Here is a 21,148-nt window from a genome sequence, read left to right on the forward strand (position 1 = left end):
GAGTGTGCAGTTTGCGCTAAGAGTAAACCCTCCCGGCTGGCACCTGTGGGTACCTTGCAGCCTTTACCCACCCCGAGTGAGCCATGGACTCATTTGTCCATGGATTTTGTGGGCGAACTTCCCAAGTCAGAAGGTATGTCGGTCATTTGGGTGGTAGTCGACCGCTTCAGTAAAATGGCCCATTTCGTGCCCTTGAAAGGACTCCCCTCAGCCCAGGAATTGGCCGACTTGTTTATTACACATGTCTTCCGGCTGCACGGCATTCCGGAGAACATAGTGTCGGATCGGGGAGTCCAGTTCGTTTCTAGATTCTGGAGGGCATTCTGCCAACAGATGGGCATGAAGCTGTCATTTTCATCGGGCTACCACCCACAGACCAATGGGCAAACGGAGAGAATCAACCAGTCATTGGAGCAATTTTTGAGGTGCTACGTTGCGGAGACGCAGAGCGACTGGGTTAAATTTCTGCCCTTCGCGGAGTTCACACAAAATAATTTGAAAAGCTCTTCCACCGGATTCTCTCCGTTCCAGGTTGTGTCTGGAAAATTGCCCAAGTTCTCACCATTTCCAGTGGCCTCCACCCCGTTTCCAGCTCTGGAGGCCTGGCAGAGGTCTTTTAAAGACATTTGGCGCACGGTGAGAGATAGTTTACAAAAGGCGTTTTTGAGTCAGAAGGGTCAAGCTGACAAAAAACGCTCAGTGGAGTGGAGGTTCAGACCAGGGGACTTGGTCTGGGTATCTACACGTCACTTGACCCTGAGACAACCTTCTGACAAACTTGGTCCCAGGTTCGTGGGTCCATTCCCGGTTGCTAGGAAGATCAACGAGGTCACATATACCGTTGATCTTCCCACCAGCATGCGGGGAGTGAGGTCCTTCCACGTATCACTTCTTAAACCCGCAGTCCAGGTGGGTCCCACTCCTCCTCCTCCTGTGTTAGTAGATGCCCAACCTGAATATGAAGTGGAAAAGATTTTAGATTCCCGCACGGTTCAAAACTCGGTTCAGTACCTCGTACATTGGAAAGGGTACGGCATTGAGGAGAGACAATGGGTACCGGGTTCACGCATGCATGCAGACGAGTTAAGAAGGGAGTTTCATGCCTTACATCCCGAGAAACCTGGTAGGAGTTGTCCGGAGTCCACTCCTCGGGGGGGGGGGTACTGTAAGGAAACGCGGAAATGCCGCCGTCTCTCAAGGTGAGGCGGCTGTTTCCGCGTCCAGCATGGCGTCACAACGCGGAAAAAACGCTGCATGCCGCATAGGCAGTGCGGCGGAATCCGCATCAGAGGCGGCCCCCGCACTAGATACATTGCATGACAGTACTGGTGTGGCTGGGACTGATAGTCCACCAAGATTCAGACTTACACGCGCGCGAGCAGAAAGGCAGAGTTTAAATAACAGTTAGAAGGGTGTCGGCTGACCAGCTGGGTCAGCTGACAAATTCCACTGCTCTCATTGGACCAGCAATTAGGGAGGTCCTGGAAAGGTCCTAGAGTATATATACTGCTGGTTGTTCACTTGCTCTTTGTCTGGCGTGCGATCACATACGTGGGAGCACCCAGATCCGTAGTCAGATCCTGAAGTGTGCCGGGACCAGCTGGAGCTGTAATCCTACACTTAGCTAGATATTTGATAGCTAAAGTACTAGTTTGATTGTGATTATATGTTATGACTTTTGCCTGCCTCGACTATCCTCCTGAACTCTGACCTTGTACCTCGATATTTCTGATACTCTGTTGCCGAACCTCGGCTCGTTCCAAGACTCTGTTTCTGCCTCCTGATTTTGTACCCCGATATATCTGATACCCCGTTGCCGAACCCTGCCTGTACTTTGACTCCGCCTTTGCCTACTGTATTTGTACTTTATCTGTCCGTGTGTGTACGACCTGGCTTGTCTGACCTCGAGAACCGACCTCACGATTGGAGGCGGTTCCCAGTCCTGTTAGTGACACTTCTTCCTGAGTGTCACTCTCGGACTTTCCTTCCTACTGTCAGTCTGACTCCTCCCGTCTTGGAGAGCTCAGGTCTGCAGAAGGAATACGTGCAGTTCTCCTTGCTGCACTGAGGCCTAGGCCTCCTAGTGTTACTGTTACACCAAAACACTACACTCTACTCAGGCGAACAGAGGTTAGTTTGTATATCGGATTATCGGTGAGACTGCAGATCACTTATAATCTGGTATATATCTGTATTTCCGGCGATACTGCAGATCACCGGTAAATCAGATACTCTCTGCGCCCACCGATCGTTACAACGTCAGAATTATTTGCATTTAATCCTCCATCTCTAGTACAAAGTTCCAAGAAATGGAGACAGCATTTTTAAAGGGGCACTATGGTTAAATAACTGGTTATAATGTCATTTAATATAAAATATGTGCAAGTGTAGCAATGTTTAACACATATATTGTGGCAGAAAAAAAGTCTATTTCAATATTACATTACCCTTAGTTACAGATGAGTGGCGTCAGCAGAGGAAATTATCTAACACCAAATCAGCACATACCATTGTGCAGTAGGAGGCAGCTTATCAGCTGTTTGAGCTGCTGTTTTAATCCCCCCTTTGATGTTTCAAGAGAGGATTCCTCCAACTCCTATAACGGCTCACTCGTGCAGTTTTATTACTCATCTCAGCCGCCGTACGTCTCAGGACTTTGACATACGGCTCTGATGAAAAAATGCTCCTGGCTGAGGCATTCCAGCTGGCTCAGGAACGGACACATTGTTGTCCATTGCTGTGGAGACCAGCTCTCTGAGATGTATCTGTGTCCTGCATGCTTTTCATCAGAGCCGTATGTCAAAGTCCTGAGACGTACGGCGGCTGAGATGAGTAATAAAACTACTCGAGTGAGCCGTTATAGGAGTTGGAGGAGTCCTCTCATAAAACATCAAAGGGGGGATTAAAACAGTAGCTCAAACAGCTGATAAGTTGCCTCCTACTGCACAATGGTATGTGCTGATTTGGCGTCAGATAATTTCCTCTGCTGACGCCACTCATCTGTAACTAAGGGTAATGTAATATTAAAATAGACTTTTTTTCTGCCACAATATATGTGTTAAACATTGCTACACTTGCACATATTTTATATTAAATGACATTATAACCAGTTATTTAACCATAGTGCCCCTTTAATGATTCCGTATGATTAACTCATGAGTAATGCAGTACTATTTGCTTTGGCTGAGCCCCGCTTTGAACCAGCTTCCCCACAGGAATGCTCTTAATAAATACCACTAATGACAGATGTGAGGGGAGAGTGCAGCCAACTATGGAAGCAGAGTAAGTAATGTGGAGTAAGTTAATTAAGCATCAAGATGATAAGGTTGAGAATGCAGTTAGTAACACAGCGTACAGGAAGGCGCTATGAAGAATGGCAGCATGCAAGTAGCAGTCATAGATACATTTCAGAAAAGCATACAGACAAACCATGAAACTCACAATCGCACTCCTAAAACATTGGTGTCATCTGGCCTTCAGAACACATTTTACAAGCCCTCTAGCTCAGAGCCAGATTAAGACCACACAGGGCACCAAGTAAAGGCGACTCTCCCCCCACTATAGGTAGCCAGATGACTTCCCAGAATAGATTGCCAGCTGTCACCCCTCTCCTCAGTATAGATAGCCAGATGACCCAACCCCCCCCCCCCCTCATTTACAGGTAGCCAAATGTCCCCCCACCCAGGCAGCCTGCTATTTCCACAGTATAGGTGGCCTGATACCCCCCCCCCCCCACACCCCCCATAAGAGACCCTAGCTGTCGCCATGGAGAACAGACACTAAGAAGCACTGAGAAGAACTTGCACCAAAGATGCGGCACAGGAACCTGGAGAGGTAATAGACACTTTGCTCCTCTCTGCTCACAGTCACGGCGACCAGCGTGACAGTACTGCGCATGCGTGGTTTAATCGCGCGTGCACAGTACTGTCACGCCGGCCGCAGTGCGGACGCGAGGCGGCCGACGTGATGACGACTGGGTGTCGCCGGGTGCCATTTCTGCAGAGGGACCGGGAGAGGAGTCAGGACGCCGAGGGAGCTCCCGACCTACGGTGGACTGGTGAAAGCCCCAAGTAAGTTCAGATTTTGTTTTTAATCACTGCTCGGAGTCCCTTTAACCACTTCAGCCTACAGCCCATTTTACCTTCATGCCAAAAGCCATTTTTACCTGTTAGTGCTCCTTCCATTTATTTGGCCATAACTTTATCACTACTTCTCATACGTGAATGATCTATATCTTGTTTTTTTGTTGCCACAAATAGGGCTTTTTGTGGGCAATACTTGTTTTCAGTAATTACTTCATTTGCTCAGCATTTTATAGGCAAAAACGAGAAGAAAAAAAAGAAAAAATACACCATTTCTCCTATTCCGTCCTCTATAGTTTTAAAATAAGCAATGCTACTGTAAAAAGAAAAAAAAAAACCTCCCATTTTATTTGCCTATTAGTCCCGGCTATCACAACATTTAAATTATGTCCCTAGTACAATGTATGGTGGCAATATAAAATTTGGAAGTAAAGGTGTATTTTTCTGGGTTTTTTTGTGTGTGTCTGATTGTAAGCCTTTATTTACTGAAATTACAGTAATATACCCTTATGACATTACATATTAAAAAAAAAAAAAAAGTTGAGTCCTGAAAGGACATCTGTCGCCAAAATCCTAAAATGTAAAATATATGTAAACATATACAATTAAGAAGTATGTTTCTTCCAGAGTAAAATGAGCCATAAATTACTTTTCTCCTATGTTGCTGTCACTTACAGTAGGTAGTAGAAATCTGTCAGAACCAACAGGTTTTGGACTAGCCCATCTCCTCATGGGGAGTTCAAAGGGATTTCTTTATTTTCAAAATGCACTTAGTGAATGGTAGTTGCTCCGTCTAACTGTCAAGAGTGTAAGTTGAGCAGGGAGGCTGGCCAGCAAGCATCTTTGTATGAATCTTTTTAAGGGAGTGTCTTTATAAAGAATAAAGGCCATGCTGAGAATCCCCTATGGAGATATGGACTAACCCAAAACCTGTCGGTAATGTCAGATTTCTACTGCTTACTGTAAATGCCAGCAACATAGGACAGAAGTAATTCATGGCTCAGGAAGAAACATACTTCTTATTTGTATGTGTTTTAAATTTTAAGATTTTCTCTTTAAAGTGGATCCCAGATAAACTTTTTACACATTGCATAATTGTGTTCCTTTCATATAGTTTATAGGGCATTCCTCAAGCCAAATACTTTATTTGTTTTGTTTTAATACTCTAATTCCCTATAAACTAAACAAGCCTCGCCCATAGCTTTTCAGAGTGTCTTGGCATTTTCAGACAGTAGCAAGGGCTTATGCTAGCTCAGTCTGGGCAGGAGGAGGAGGAGGTTACTAGCCATTGATTTCAGAGGCAGAGTGGAGGCGGAGAGGGGACTGAATTTACACACAGGCAAGCTGATAGCATCTCCAGCGCTCAGCCTGTGACAATGTGACAAACGGAACATGGCAGCCCTCATTGTATCACAGGAATAAATAATAATAAACTTTTGAAGCTGTCTGCAGCTAGATATGCTGTGTAAACTATCTAAACTTTAGATAAGATATATAGACAAGTTACTTGTTATAGTTAGTTTTTCATCTCGGATCCGCTTTAAGGCAACTATTAATGGATTTTTTTAAAGTGGTAACTAAAATGGGGGGAGGTGTGTGTGTGTGGGGGGGGGGGGGCTTTGGAAGGGATTAATTGTAGTACAGTGGAACCTTGGTTTGCAAGTATAATTTGTTGCGGAAACATGCTAGTAATCCAAAGAACTCTTATATCAAAGCAAATTTCCCCATCAGGATTAATGGAAACCCAGTTGATTCATTCCACAATCCAAAAACAGTTATAGTAATATAGTATAAAATAAAAACGACTTTACTATAACTAACAATCATTGCCATCTGTGGCTCATCCCAACTTTTGGGGTTTTTTTTGGCTTTAACAAGGAACTTATCCAATGACCGTTACTTTTGAGGATTTCATAGAAATGTGACTTTGCACCGTCTCTACGCTGAGATTAAAGGGAACCTAAACTGAGAAGGATATGGTTTTTGCCTTTTAACCACCTGAGGACCCACCCTTTACCCCCCCTTAAGGACCAGCGCTGTTTTAGCTGATCTGTGCTGGGTGGGCTGTGCAGCCCCCAGCACAGATCAGGGTGCAGGCAGAGCGACCAGATCGCCCCCCTTTTTTCCCCACTAGGGGGATTATGTGCTGGGGGGGGGGGGGTCTGATTGCTCCTGCCTGCCTGGGTGTTGCGGGGGGGGGCACCTCAAAGCCCCCCTCCGCGGCGAAATTCCCCCCTCCCTCTCCTCCCTCCCTTCCCCGGAGATCCGAGGCTGCACAGGAACGTGCAGCCTCTAACAGGCTCCTGCCTGTCATGTGACAGCGATCCCCGGCCGCTGATTGGCCCGGGATCGCTGATCTGTTAGCAGCGTTGTACGGATGTAAACAAAGCGGATTATTTCCGCTTGTGTTTACATTTAGCCTGCGAGCTGCGATCGGCGGCCCGCAGGCTATTCACGGAGCCCCCCGCCGTGAATTGACAGGAAGCAGCCGCTCGCGCGAGCGGCTGCTTCCTGATTAATTAGCTTGCAGCCGGCGACGCAGAACTGCGTCGCTGGTCCTGCAGCTGCCACTTTGCCGACGCGCGGTATGAGTGCGCGGTCGGCAAGTGGTTAAAATAATACCAGTTGCCTTACTCTCCTTTTGAGTCTGTGTCTCAAATACTTTTAGCCATAGCCCCTCAACAAGCATGCAGATCAGGTGCTCTGACTGAGGTCAGACTGGATTAGCTGCATGCTTGTTTCAGGTGTGAGATCCAGATACTACTGCAGCAAAGAGATCAGCAGGACTGACAAGCAACTGGTATTGTTTAAAAGGAAACATCCATATCCCTCTCAGTTTAGGTTCCCTTTAAGTACAATCCTGCAGCGTCATAGGGAGAACAACTGTTAGATCAATTGTGATGACATGATGCATGTACAGTGTACCTTTTTTTTTTTTTTTTTTTTTTTTTTTTTTGCTTGTATATCAAGACGTTGCTTGCATATCAAGTAAAAATTTCACAAAATGTTTTGCTTGTATTTCAAAGCGCTCTTAAACTAAGTTACGCTCAATCCAAGGTATTACTGTATTTTCTGTATTTTTTTAAATTAAATGTGTGGTGTGTGCATTTGCCACTGGGTGGCGCTAGAAATACTACCATGGTTTACCAGGAAGTGTAACTTTTTTTTTTTTTTTTTGTAACTTTCATTTCGTTACGTCTTTATGAATGGACATGACCCTGATCAGGGTCATGTCCATTCACTCCAGGCACTGCAATTGGTTCGGGGAACCCTCGGTTCCCTTCCCCAATCCCCAATATGGAAATGCTGCTGGGTAATAGCAGGAGTCAGGCGGACATGCGCATTCACCCACCACTATAACAGTGGATGCGTATAAGCATCCATTTAGACTTGAGAGGTGTCTATTTGGACGACTATAGTCGTCCAGATAGACTGAAGTGGTTAACGGGATCTAAGCAGCAACTTCCAAACAAAGGTTAAAATCGGTGGCAGATCCTATGCTTCACCCAGAGAATTTTAAACTGCAACCCTGGATTTTCACTTTTATTTTTCTGCAGTTTCTAATGGTTTGAAATGGCTGTAGGACTTGCCATGTTCGAGAAGTGAACCCCCCTTCCTCTTTTCCTTCTCACTGCCCTTAGCCAGTGTCATCCTAAATAATTTATGTTTACAGTAATAGCAGTGCTTAGTCCACAAAATTAACCACTTTATTCACCACTACAGTATATCTACGACCTCTGTGACTTGATCTAAGCCACGAGTCAGTAGATATATACGTCTTGTAGCAGAAGCAGTGCTGTGCAGGATTGGGCTTGCTCCTGTGCACATTTGTGGCACTATCTGATGCAGCACTAATTGGTGAATGGGAATATATGTTTCCTGAGCTAATGAGATTGATTTTTACCATTAAAAATACTTTTATTTTCTCAGTTCATAGTGAAAAATACACTCTGTAGCCAGGTGCGGACTGGCCAGGGGGGCGATTGCCCCCCAGGCCGCCTTTCATTCAGTGATTTAGGGCCGGTCCTGCCTGGTGTATTCAGGTTTGTTTTTGTAAGGCAAATTAGGTATACATATCTGATTGTGACTGTATATGTGATGTGTACACAGGAATATTTTATATATAATAGATAGCATTTCTGCTGTAAGATGAAAGGCCTGGTGTGTAGTTGTCACTAGTAGGGATGGTCAATGGGATGCTAATAATTCTGCGTTGATGCAGGTTTATGCAAATTTTGTATGCAACATGATGCACTCCCTTTGCTTATGAAATCAATTAAATTGATATGTTGGTAAATTAAATGTGGGTCTGGTGACTATAAATTAAGTTATACAATAGTACTACACTCTACATATGCACTACCTGCAGAGCTGTGAATCCACTGAGAATGTTGTGCATGTTGAATGCTGAGGTGTTGTCTCTCACCCGTAAACCTGGCTCAGATCGTGCATAAAGAATATGTAATAGAGGAAGAACCCTTTTGTTCTTCTAAAGAGTACCTGCACATCACTTTTAGATGTACCCACTGTTAGATTGCCTAGGGGGCCCGATCAATGTTCTTTGTTCCTGTCTGCACCCTCTACAAGTACTCTTACCAAAGACTAGTTTTGATTTCTATTTAACAGCTACTCTTCAGCGAGTTAAAGTTAAGTTTTTAGTTAAAATGCATTTCTGGTGTACATAAAAAAAAAAAACACAGAGGAACGCTAATGCTTAAAGAGAGTCTGAAGCGAGAGTAAATCTCGCTTCAGACCTCATAGTTAGCAGGGGCATGTGTGCCCCTGCTAATACGCCGCTATCCCGCGGCTAAACGGGGGTCCCTTACCCCCCGAAATCCTCTCTGAACAGCGCATCCCCTCTTCCGGATTGAGGCAGGGCTAACCACCGCAGCCCTGCCTCTTGCACGTCTGTCAGCAAGTATCTCCGCCTCTCCCCCGCCCCTCTCAGTCTTCCTTCGCTGAGAGGGGCTGGGGAGAGGCGGCGATGCGCCGTTGATAGACTGCGTTGAGAGGCAGGGCTGCAGCCGTTAGCCCTGCCTGAAGAGCAGCAAAATCTACGACCAAGTTAGTCATTGATTTTGCAGGGGGGGGGGGGGGTTGGGGGGTCAGGGACCCTCGTTTATCAGCGGGATAGCAGGGACCCTCGTTTAGCGGCGGGATAGCGGCGTTTTAGCAGGGGCACACATGCCCCTGCTGACTATGAGACAAGAAGCGAGATTTATTCTCGCTTCAGTGTCTCTTTAAAAGTTAGAATGTCCCAACACATTGTCTAAGAAGATTCACTGTAGCCCCCTTATCAGTTGGGTTCCAGTGCACAGACCTGCCACCTTGCACAAAATGGCCCTGGCCTTTTCTATATCAGATATAGAAAAGGTAGATGCCTTTTTCTGCAAGGTGGCAGGGCTACATGCTGGAACTCAGCTGATATGGGGCTCTGATGAATATTATTATACATATGACATGCTGGGGCATTCACGTTGGCAGTGACAGGCCGGGATGACCAACAGGGTAGAGTGTAAGCTTCCTGGCCCCGGAGCTTTTTATTCCCAAAAGCAGATGCCATCCTAATATAGATTTAAAATTCCTAAGCTTTGCCAGTGGTGAAATGCCTTTTATGTTAAATACTTTCAATCAACAAAATTGTTATATGCAAATGAGAGGAGGAGGAGTCGATGGAATCATAAACTGAGGAGTCTGAGTTGAAGTGGGTGATTTTTGTACAGACTCCAAAGCCCTGGTTTGATCTCAGCTGCTGTGCAATAAAGACTAATTACAGCAGTCATCTGCCTGCATATTCTGTGCGCCCTGCTGACTTTTTTTGTAAATGTGCAACATTGTTAGCATGCATTTTAATGTGCTGTTGAGCTGCCCTAGCAGATAAAAATGCTGCTTGGTTCCCTTTAATGAGCAGAAATCTGAATATCCTCTATCCAGGCCTGATCATCGTAACACATTTGTGGAAGCGTTTCCTTGTTCAAGCAGACAAACTTATGTACAGCTAAACGCTTTATCCTTTTCTAGTGTGCTGATTTTTCATCAATTCAAAAAGAGAAAATTGCTATTGTTCTAGAAGGTTTCAATTATTACAGATGTTTTTACTGTCATCATCATGTCTAGGGAATAATTTTGGTATGTCTGTCTTATTCTTTAAGGTAGTCATAGAATACTTGATTGCTTTATATGTACTACTGCAGGAGTACTTAAAATTCTCAATAACATTTTTCTTTTAGGTGTGGAAGTAGCAAAGCCATATACACCGGTTTTCCAGACTTTAATGGCAGATCTACTAAAACCATCTTATACTAATGAGCAAAATATCTATCTAATGATCAAAATCTATCCGGGTGGAAGCTTTACTCCCTTGATTGACAGCATGGCAATAGGTACAATCCCTACACTTGTTTCTTGATAACATGCATTTGTTAATGTAAAGCCTTGTACACATGCTAGAGGTGGACATTTGCGACTGTCTAAGCCAAATATCTTGTTTGTGTACAGCTTCCCTAATATTGCATGCTGGGGTCTTTAAACAATGACAAACGAGGGTGGTGTTCCCTACCTCACCCTGCCCTCCACAACCATATGCTGTGCTATCATCCCTCCTCCCCCTCCATAGCAATCGTAAACATAACTGGTATCCCAGAGCAACACATCTGTACAGGGTTAATTCCCTGCAGTGTCATCCCAATAGGATCAAGCTCCATTCTCAGGTACCACACTACTGATTCGTGTGTACACACCTTGATTATGACCATTAGCAGATCGCAGTACTGGGTAGGTATGGATTTGGTGCCTGCACCGAATAAGCAGTGTAACGGTAATGAGATCACAGATGCTGTGCATATCACACTGGTGTGTGAAGAGGTCTAGCGTAACAATTGTAATACACAGTACTAGTAAGAAAGTGTAATCAAAAGACGGGCCAAGGTCATTAACAGAGAGCAGATGGCAACAGTACAGATGGATTAGGCAAAATTGTAGTCAATAACAGGCAGAGTCATACACATAGGTCAGATGTCAGTCATACACAGATATCAGAGGTCAAAAGGCAGGCAAAGGTCAGTACACAGATCAATATACAATACTACAATATATAATACTGACTGACTAGAGTACATATATATTGCGCTGATGCGCAATATATGAGATGTAGCTCTCGCAGATTCTCACTAGCTAAGGGCCAAGAACCAGCGAACTGATTAGTATGAAGGCCAACGAGCAAGTGAATACTCTGGCCTTAAGTACCCAAGAGGCAGAGCAAAAGCCCAGCCCCCAGAATTGACAGCACCTCCTGCAAAAAGGTGTCAGCTGATGACATCCCAGCTGACACCCCATCAGACACGCCTCCTCAGCCTATAAAGGCAGCTCTGAGCTGCGCGCGTCCTGCCAGAAACATGCTGGCCCACATCTACAGGGGAGCTGGGGATGCAAACATGCTGATTCATGTCTACAGAGAAGCGATTGACCAAAGAGGAAGAGGAAGCTTCCTCCAGCTGCTCCACGCTATCAGAACAGCCTCCAGAGACCACACCAGATAAGTTTGTTACAGTGCAATTATTGGATTGCAGACAAATGCAGTATTTCAGTTCAACCACACCACAAGTTTCCTAACTGTACAACTATACCTTATTTACCAAATACTAAATCCCCTTCTTGATGATAAACCTGAGTGATAAAGCCTGAGTGCACCCGAAGATGGGCGGCTCCGTACTGCGCTACCTCCTTATTTTGCGTGTTCACGCATGCGCAGTACAGAGCCACCCGTCTTCAGGATCACTCGGGCTCCCAAAGCCTCCCACGGTGGGGGATGCAAATGGAGGAGCCACGGCTGGAACGAGGGGATGAGAAGAGGAACAGGAAGTCTCTATAGGACCCAGAACCTTCCCTTTCCTTAGGTGAATATCTGGGGGGGGGGGGTTATTTTGTTTTTCTCCCAGCTTCCTATTAGCTTTAAAGTGATACCTCAGGCACCAAATTTTGTGTTCAGCTAGGGAAAAAACCAAAAAAAAACAAGCAGCTCGGCTGGGTTCACACATACAATGTTTACAGTTTCATTCCAATCCAGTACTGTTAGTTTTCATCAGTTTTGTATTAGTTTTCTATGATTTGGTTCACATATACAATGTGTACTGTTCCGTTCCAGTCCTGTCAGTTTGCATCAATCTTCCAATTGACTTGGTTTATTCATACAATGTGTACAGTTCCAGTCCTGTACTGTCAATTTTCATCAGTTTTGTATCTGTTTTGCATTCACACATACAATGTCCATACATGTCCATTCCAGTGCTAACAGTTTTGTATTAGCTTGCTTGGTTCACTCATACAAGGTGTACAGTTCCAGTCCTGTTCTGTCAATTTTCATCTGTTTCGTATCAGTTTTCATTGGCTTGATCCACACATACTATGTGTACAGTTCTGTTCCGGTCAGTTAAAACTGATAGAAAACTCACAGGACTGGGATGGAACTGTACACACTGTATTTGTGAACGTTGTGTTTTCATTTGCATTTTTAATCAATATTCATATTTAAAAAGTAAAAAAAATTCAAATTAATTTGTACCTTGTTTGGTAAAAAATACGTCACTTTTTTTCACCATAGGAAAGCATTGCATGAAGAAAGCACACATTAAAATGAGTGTGCATGCATTTCATTTGCATGCATGCCATAGAAATAAGTGTGACCCTAGCCTAACAGAAAGAAAAAAAAAAAAAAAATATATATATATATATATATATATATATATATATATATATATATATATATATATATATATATATATATATATATATATATATATATATTCAGAACCAGATAGGGTTGTGCAAAAATCTAATATCCTTGTAATATGCTATATGTAGTAAGCTTTGAAACAGGAGATGTAGAACAGTCCTGCAGTTGTACTTTTCGGTACTGGATTACAACATTATCTTTTTACTGCCATAGGTGATGACATTTTGGTTAGTAACCCTCAAGGGTGTTTTAGACCTTCCCAAGCTGATGGCATTGAGGATATTTTTCTGCTGGCTGCTGGCACTGGATTTACACCTTTTGCAAAATTGCTGACCTGTATTTTAAATAGCTCTCCCAAGCTCAAGTAAGTCTTGAAGATCATGTTTTGTAGGTGCTAAGCCTCTTCTATACAGTATCTTAGTAGCCAAAGTTTGCTTGTTTGCTACACAGCAGACAATGCGAGTTGGATATGTATAATGGAGTTACAATGCAGATTTCTAACAGGTCTATACTTTTGTGTATTAATCTCTAAAAGAAAGAGACAGCTTATTGTATTCATCTCTAACCTGCTGAAACTAAATTAAACTAAAACGATAAATTCTGCATAACCAAGCTGAATTATGATCCTGCAGGGCCAGGGGCACAACTAGAAATCACTGGGCACCCCTGCAGAAATTTGGATGGCCCCTCTTCCCCCAGGCCTCCCCCCCCCCCCCCAAGGGACCGCTCGGGGACATTTTGGGGGGCAGGAGGGGTCGCGGCATGAGGGAAGAGCATTGACCTCCACATCGGCGGGTAGGGGGGCCAATCCCCCCCCCCCCCCCTCACCTCGGGCTCTCCACTCAGCACGCTCCCCTCCTGCATTAAATAGGTGGCGGTGGCAGAGACACAGGTATACCTCTGTGTTCCACCACTGAGGTCCAATCTCTAAGTGCTTCACGCTACTTCCCGTTTATCAGGAAGTAGAGTTTATCAGGAAGTAGCATGTGGCGCTTAGAGATAGGACCTCGGCAGTGGAACACAGAGGTATGTCTGTGTTCCTGCCGCTGTCGCTGCTGCCACCTATTTAATGCAGGACGGGAGCGCGCTGAGGGGAGAGCTGGAGGTGAGGGGGGGGTGGCCCCCTTCCCTGCCGATGATGGGGACCATGTTCTCCCCTCATGCTGCGACCCCTCCTGCCCCCCAAAACCGCCCTGAGCGTGGGCCTTTGACCACCTGTCCACCAGCGATAGCTGGCAGCCCAATTACATCTTTCCCCCGAGTCCATAGTGGCCTGGAGGGGGAATAGTAATAAATGCCGCTGGGACTTTTGCAAGAGCAGGGTGAGACGTTTTTCGGCATCACCCTGCTCTCATATTTCCAGGCACCGTTTTTTTGCATGAATGCATATGAGAATGCCATCTGTAATCCCCCTACTCTGTTTTCGTTTTCAAAGAAGGTTTTGATTCTGTTTAAGTTTTTGTAAAGAAAAACAGGTACTTAGCAAGAGTAAGAATTTAAAGGAAGTCTATTGCAAAAAGCAGTTTTACTTGAGCCGTTTCTCATGTGACTCAGCTCACTTTGCTTCAGAAAAATCCTGTTCTTTTTGAGCTATACAGCCCATAAAGAACGATAGGGGGCTGAGCCATTTCCTCGGGGGTTCCACATTCTATAGATTAGTAATCCACATGCTGCAAAAAACTTTTACTTTAAAGAGAACATGAAGCGGGTATTTGAAATCTTGAGAGACCACAGAGGCATGTCTTGTGCATAATGACAAGCCTCTGGGGTCTCGCTATTGCTGCCTCTAGTCTATCCCCCCCCGCCCGGCTAGCAACAGTCTCCTTGTCGCTAGCCATCTATTTACCTTCTGCATGACATTCAATGTGCACTCCCCTGCCTCTGTACTCGCCGCTGCCGGCCTCCTGATAGCTTCCTCCAATCAGAAGCTAAACCGCGACCCAGGTACCGAGACCCAGGGCATGTCATTATGCACAGGACATGCGTCTGTGGTCTCTTAAGATTTCAAATACCCTCCTCGGGTTCTCTTTAAAGGAAAAATGATTAAATGTTCCCAGTAATTAGAGCTGTACTCCTGATCACTTTTGCTGTACACAAAAGCATTCCCTTTCTTCGCAATGTCTCCCCTCTCCAGTACACAGAACAAAAGTAGGAAAATTAAATGAAACAAGTTGTAGCAGATAGCGGTCTCTGCACTAAGGTGGTAGACACAGTTCTGAAGGAGAATGCTGAGAGGGTATACATAGGATCTTTTAATCAAGGTGAGCTAGACGTGTATTGTGTATATACTGTGTCAAGAATACAAATGGCTAGGCTGTGCTCATTTTCTTTCTTTTTTTTCTTCTTTTTTTTTTTTTTTTTTGCCTGAAAGAGTTAACCATTCAGGTATGCAAATAACAATTTGAGGCTCCCTGCACACTGCAAATCCGTTTTGCGATTCCGATTTGCAATTCAGATTTTCCCTGAATGCATTCAACTGATCAAAAATTGCAGCATGCAGTAACGATTACAAATCGGAATCGGATGTTAAAACCTGCACGTCACTCTTGGATGGGCGGAGCTTACGATCCCATTCATTATACTGAATGGGATCGCACCTCGACTCACCCCGAAATGCAGGCAACCATGCGCTGCGGTTCAGCTGTGAACCACAGCACATGTGTGGAAATATCAGAGTGCAGTCTATGCACTCACTGATGTCCCTGCGATTGCATTTCCATATGCGCAACTGAGTGCGCATATGAAAATGAGCCGTTAGTGCAAATAAGGTGTATATAAAAGACCAAATATTTAAAGTGCACGTGTGCCATACATGCACCATTAACATTTACATTTTTACTGTTAGTTTTAAAGCAAAACAGTATTTTTAAGTGACTAAATTATAGCATCTGCTGTCTTATGCCTCTTGCTTGTTCGTTTTTTTGTTTTGTTTTGATTCTTCCTTTGCCTTATTATTCTTCCATCCCCTTTGGCCTCCACAAGGACAAATAAGTTGAAAAACGTAATGAAAGGTCTGTTCTTATACTGTTAGGAGCCTGTATTACCAACCAATAACTGCATTATAGATGAAAGACTAGGTGCAAAGCTTGGTTTCTATTTATATTCTCTATCGGAGAACAAGAATTTGCAATAGCTTATCCACCAGTATGTTTCTGTACTTGTTTATTAGGTGCTGGAACTTCAGGTTATATGACTCACTTAGGGCTGGTGCACACCGAGCGGCTTTTTGGGCGTTTTCAGATCCGCTTGCGGCTGCGGATCTGCTTGGTCAATGTTTCTCAATGGTATGGTGCACACCAGAGCGGCAGGCGTTTTGCAGAAACGAAAAATGCCTGGGTGAGGCATTTTTTGGATTTCGGATGCGTTTCTGCCTCAATGTTAAGTATAGGAAAAACGCAAACCGCTCTGAAAAACGGCACTTCAGAGCGGTTTTGCAGGCGTTTTTGTTACAGAAGCTGTTCAGTAACAGCTTTACTGTAACAATATATGAAATCTACTATACTGAAAACCGCAGCAGCAATCCGCAAAACGCTAGCAAAACGCCTCTTAAAAATAAAAAAAAGCGTTTAAAAATCTGCTAGCATTTTGCGGATCTGCTAGCGGGTTTTGGTGTGCACCAGCCCTTATAGTTCATATATCAAATAAGGTGTTATATTGTCGAGTTAATATAATAACACTATTTGTCCTATTTGTTAGGTGTTGCTTTCAACAAACACATATTTAAGCAGATATTATTTTCATGGATATCAGTGTTTGAATAAAGCATATCTGCAAGTACAACTGCCCTCTAAAGTAATTTAAAAATCCTTCACATTTAAAGGGATACTGTAGGGGGGTTTGTGGAAAATGAGTTGAACTTACCCGGGGCTTCTAATGGTCCCCCGCAGACATCCTGTGCCCACGCAGCCACTCACCGATGCTCCGGCCCCGCCTCTGGTTCACTTCTGGAATTTCAGACTTTAAAGTCTGAAAACCACTGCGCCTGCGTTGCTGTGTCCTTGCTCCTGCTGATGTCACCAGGGGCAGACTGCGCAGGCCCAGTATGGTCTGTGCCTGCGCCGTACGCTCCTGGTGTCATCAGGGGGAGCGAGGACATGGCAACGCAGGCGCAGTGGTTTTTAGACTTTAAAGAGACTCTGAAGCGAGAATAAATCTCGCTTCAGAGCTCATACTTAGCAGGGGCATGTGTGCCCCTGCTAAACCGCCACTATCGCGCCGCTAAACGGGGGTCCCTTCACCCCCAAACCCACCCCCGCAAGACTTGGTCGTAGTCTTGGTCGTAAATCTTCCCTTCCTGGAGGCAGGGCTAACGGCTGCAGCCCTGCCTCCAGTCGCGTCTATCAGACGCACATCACCAGAGGGGCGGGGGAGAGGCGGAGATACGCGTCTGACAGACGCGCGTGGGGCAGGGCTGAGGCGGTTAGCCCTACCCCAATGCAGAAGCGCTCCCCCGCTTTACGGAGGGGATTTGGGGGTGAAGGGACCCCCGTTAAGCCGCGGAATAGCGGCGGTTTAGCAGGGGCACACATGCCCCTGCTATCTATGAGGTCTGAAGCGAGATTTATTCTCGCTTCAGACTCTCTTTAAAGTCTGAAATTCCATAAGTGAACTAGAGGCGGGGCCGGAGCATCGGTGAGTGGCTGCGCGGGCACAGGATGTCTGCGGAGGACCATTAGAAGCCCCAGGTAAGTTCAACTCATTTTCCCCCGACCGCCCTACAGTATCCCTTTAAAGTTTTTGTGACGAACAAGTGGGCAGCAAGGTGGTGTAGTGCTTAGCGCTCTCGCCTTGTAGCACTGGAATCCTGGTGGATAATGTGTGTAAATAACCAGATTCCACAGAGCCTGATACCCTATCAATAATACAGGAAAAGATCTAATCTGAGCCAGGTATCAAGTCCCCACTTGTTAAATGGTTTAGCTGGACGACATCCTCTAGGGTTCAGTGTGTTAAGCAATGTTATGTATAATTAGGATTAGCATCTAGGGTATTATTATTATTTAGTATTTATATAGCGCTGGCCTCTTCCGCAGCGCTGTACAGAATATATTGTCCTGTGACTTAACTCCCTCAGAGGGGCTTACAATCTTATCTCTAAAGTAGTCATGTGTCTATATTGTGTAGTGTGTGTATCTTAATCTAGGGTTAATTTGGGGGAAGCCAATCAACATATCTGTATGTTTTTGGGATGTGGGAGGAAACCAGGGTGCCTGGAGGAAACCCGCACAGACACGGGGAGAACATACAAACTCCATGCAGATAGTGCCCTGGCTGGCATTCGAACCAGGGACCCAGCGCTGCAAGGCGAGAGTGCTATCCACTATGCCACCGTAGTGGTTGCTTGGTAGTTTATACACTATATCCTCACTGTTTATTTTGTTTGTTGTACCTGGCCCTCACATTGCCTCGGTGTGTATCATACTGGAGCTTATTGGTATACCAATATGGTGCATTGTTGCTTAATTAGCTTCGATCTTTTTTACCAACTTATTTTTAATACTTTTTATTTGTTGGGTGATAAAGTGTTATCTAGATAATAACCATATTTCACTACCAATTAAAGAGCCGCTCCAGCGAAAAAAGTAAGCAGTGAAAAGCTGACAGAACCAACAGGTTTTGGACTAGTCCATCTCTTCATGGGGAATTCTCTGTGCTTTCTTTGTTTTCAGAAGCACTTCCTGAATGGCAGTTTAACTGCCAAAATAGTAAGATGCCACCCAGCCTCCCTACCCTTTTGCCCACTATTTTGGCAGCGATTGCTGCTCAGGAAATTATATTGAAATCAAAGAAAACCCTGAGAATACCCCATGAGGAGATGGGCTAGTCTAAACTCTGTCAGTTCTGCCAGATTTTAACAGCTTACTTTTTTCACTGGAGTGGTCCTTGAAATGAGCATTGAGTTTTTGACTGTTCAAAGTTTGTAGTGCACAGAATGTCTTAATTTCATATTAATTCATAACAATTTGACTTTGCACCAGCAGAAAAGTTAAACTGATTTTCTTCAATAAAACTGAAGATGACATTCTGTGGTGGGATCAGCTGAAAAAGCTGTCTTCGGCAGACAAAAGGTAAGCTGACATGAGAAAACCAGCCACATGATTAGCTACTGCACTAAAAAGGCAGAATCTGGCCTCCTTTCCACAGTAGGCTGAACTGTGCACTAGTCAGGCATTACTTTCTCCAAGCTACGCCCCTTCTTAACCCCAGAGGAGACCATGCTGCTCATCCATGCCCTCATCATCTCCTGCCTTGATAACTTCCTCCTATCTGGCCTCCCCTTGAAATGCATTGCCTCCTTTAAATCATTTATGAACACAGCTGCAAGACTCATCCATTCTTCTCACCGCTTTGCATCCACATCTCCCCTCTGTAAATCCCTACACTGGCTGCCTATTTGATTCAGGATAAACTTCAAGATTCTATGCCTAGCGTATAAATCTGTGCACAAAACATGCCCTACCTACATCTTGGAGCTTGTTTACAGGTATACACCAGGTCGTCCCCTCCGGTCCTCCAATGACCTTAGCCTAACTGCTCCACACATTTCCCACTCCCATGCCGTCTGCAGGATTTCTCAAGAGCTGCCCCCACCCTCTGGAACTCCCTTCCACCGCCCATCACACTCTCTCTCTCCTTCAACACATTCAAGCAAGCCCTCAAAACCCACCTCTTTAAGATGACCTACCCACCTCCTACCACACAGTAATACCACACCATCTCCTACAACACACAGAATATTTATTTCACAACCCTACCTAGTATGTCACTCCCCCCTCCCCCCTTAGATTGTAAGCCTTTGGCAGGGTCCTCCCTTCCCTAGTGTATTCAACATGATTGTTTGCTCCCTTCCTATGACAGCCTGTACTTGTATTACTGGGCCCACCTAACCAGCCCAAAATCGCATGATCATTTATTTTGTACCGTTTGCCTTGTATAACTTTGCCCTATGTTGTGTAACCTTGTTACGTCTGTTATCCTTGTATCATTGTATGTATTTGTTGTCCAGCGCTGTGTAATATGCTGGTGCTTTATAAATGCAATAAATAATAATAATTAAAAACACGGACTAGTGAGGTAAATAGCAATTATTACATTGTTATAGTGACACTTGTAAAGGGATGAGATGCAGGAAAGACAGTGTGTAACTTACAAAATACGCCATAGGAGCCTGTAATGCAGAGTTGGGTATAATCGGAACTGGGTATGAAGTCCCCACTCATTATGTAGTGTAGCTACATCATTGAGAAACAGTGAAGTTCACATTTACTTACTAGACATTTATACTATCTGACAAAAATATGTGCATCCGAGATGAACTTTTATTTATTGCATAATTGTGTTCCTTTCCTATTGTTTATAGGGCAAATACTTTTTTGTTTTAATACTCTAATTCCCTACAAACTAAAGAAGCCACGCCCACAGGTTTTCAGAGAGCCAAGGCACTTTCAGACAGTAGCAAGGGCTCATGGGAGCTCAGTCTGGGCAGGAGGAGGGGGAAGTATTACTAGCCAAAGATTTCAGAGGCAGAGGGGAGGATGGAGGAGGAGGAGGGGGGATTAGGTTTTTTTTGCTCAAGATGCAGATAAGCCTGCCTCTGTGTAATGTTTACAAACAACATGGGTGCTGTCATTGTATCACAGGAATAATCAATCATATTCTAATAAAGCTGTTTGCAGCTAGATTTGCTGTGTAAACGATCTAAACTTTAGATAAGATATATAGACAAGTTACTTGTTATAGTTAGTTTTTCATCTCGGATCCGCTTTAAGTAAGGAATATGCTTAAAACTAGTCAGGCCTTCTACACAAGGAGCTAGGATGCAAATAACTAGCCAGTGCTATAGCACCAAAGCTTCGCTCTCTGGTTTCACATAACCTTAACTATTGCTTTGTAAGATGAGACTACTGCCATTTAAATCTCTGCTAGACCTTTGGAAACAGAACTCTCGGCCATGCTGCACCTTCTCAATGCAACTCCTTACCATGCTCTGATAAGAAAGTTCCATTCTGGGAAGTGTTTAAAACCCCCCTGTTTAGTCTAGGATTTATAGGATCAATCATCCTATCAGTAATCAATCTGAGACATGCTATGTGCTGTGAAGTGTATGGGACAAAGGAACCTTACAGATGCTGCTGTTTTAAAACATCGTACAATATGCATGTGCATACAGTATATACCATTGGCAATACAAGGGATCACTTTTGCAGAGCTTACAGCTTATTCTATATTTGTGTAACTAACACAAGTGTTTCCAATGTTAACACAGTTCTAGTAAGTAGGTTGTTGTGTGCAGAGGGTTAATGTATCTGCTTTTTGTGAATTGACCAGCCCTACA

General features: G+C 44.5%; 1 protein-coding gene across 7 annotated transcripts in view; it reads left to right on the top strand.

Annotated features, from left to right (window-relative positions):
* The window catches only part of MRAP2 (melanocortin 2 receptor accessory protein 2), a 452,653-nt gene that overhangs the window by 163,953 nt on the left and 267,552 nt on the right, over positions 1 to 21,148 (top strand). For 6 of the 7 annotated variants that reach the window (XM_068281584.1, XM_068281585.1, XM_068281582.1 and 3 more), the window contains 3 exons: positions 10,313 to 10,465; positions 13,027 to 13,177; positions 18,792 to 18,881. In XM_068281584.1, coding sequence (XP_068137685.1) covers positions 10,313 to 10,465; positions 13,027 to 13,177; positions 18,792 to 18,881 — 394 coding nt within the window. The remainder of the gene's footprint in view (positions 1 to 10,312; positions 10,466 to 13,026; positions 13,178 to 18,791; positions 18,882 to 21,148) is intronic. The other variant, XM_068281583.1, reaches the window with a different exon arrangement.

Source organism: Hyperolius riggenbachi, chromosome 4 (genome assembly GCF_040937935.1).
Source record: "Hyperolius riggenbachi isolate aHypRig1 chromosome 4, aHypRig1.pri, whole genome shotgun sequence".
Taxonomy (NCBI): domain Eukaryota; kingdom Metazoa; phylum Chordata; class Amphibia; order Anura; family Hyperoliidae; genus Hyperolius; species Hyperolius riggenbachi.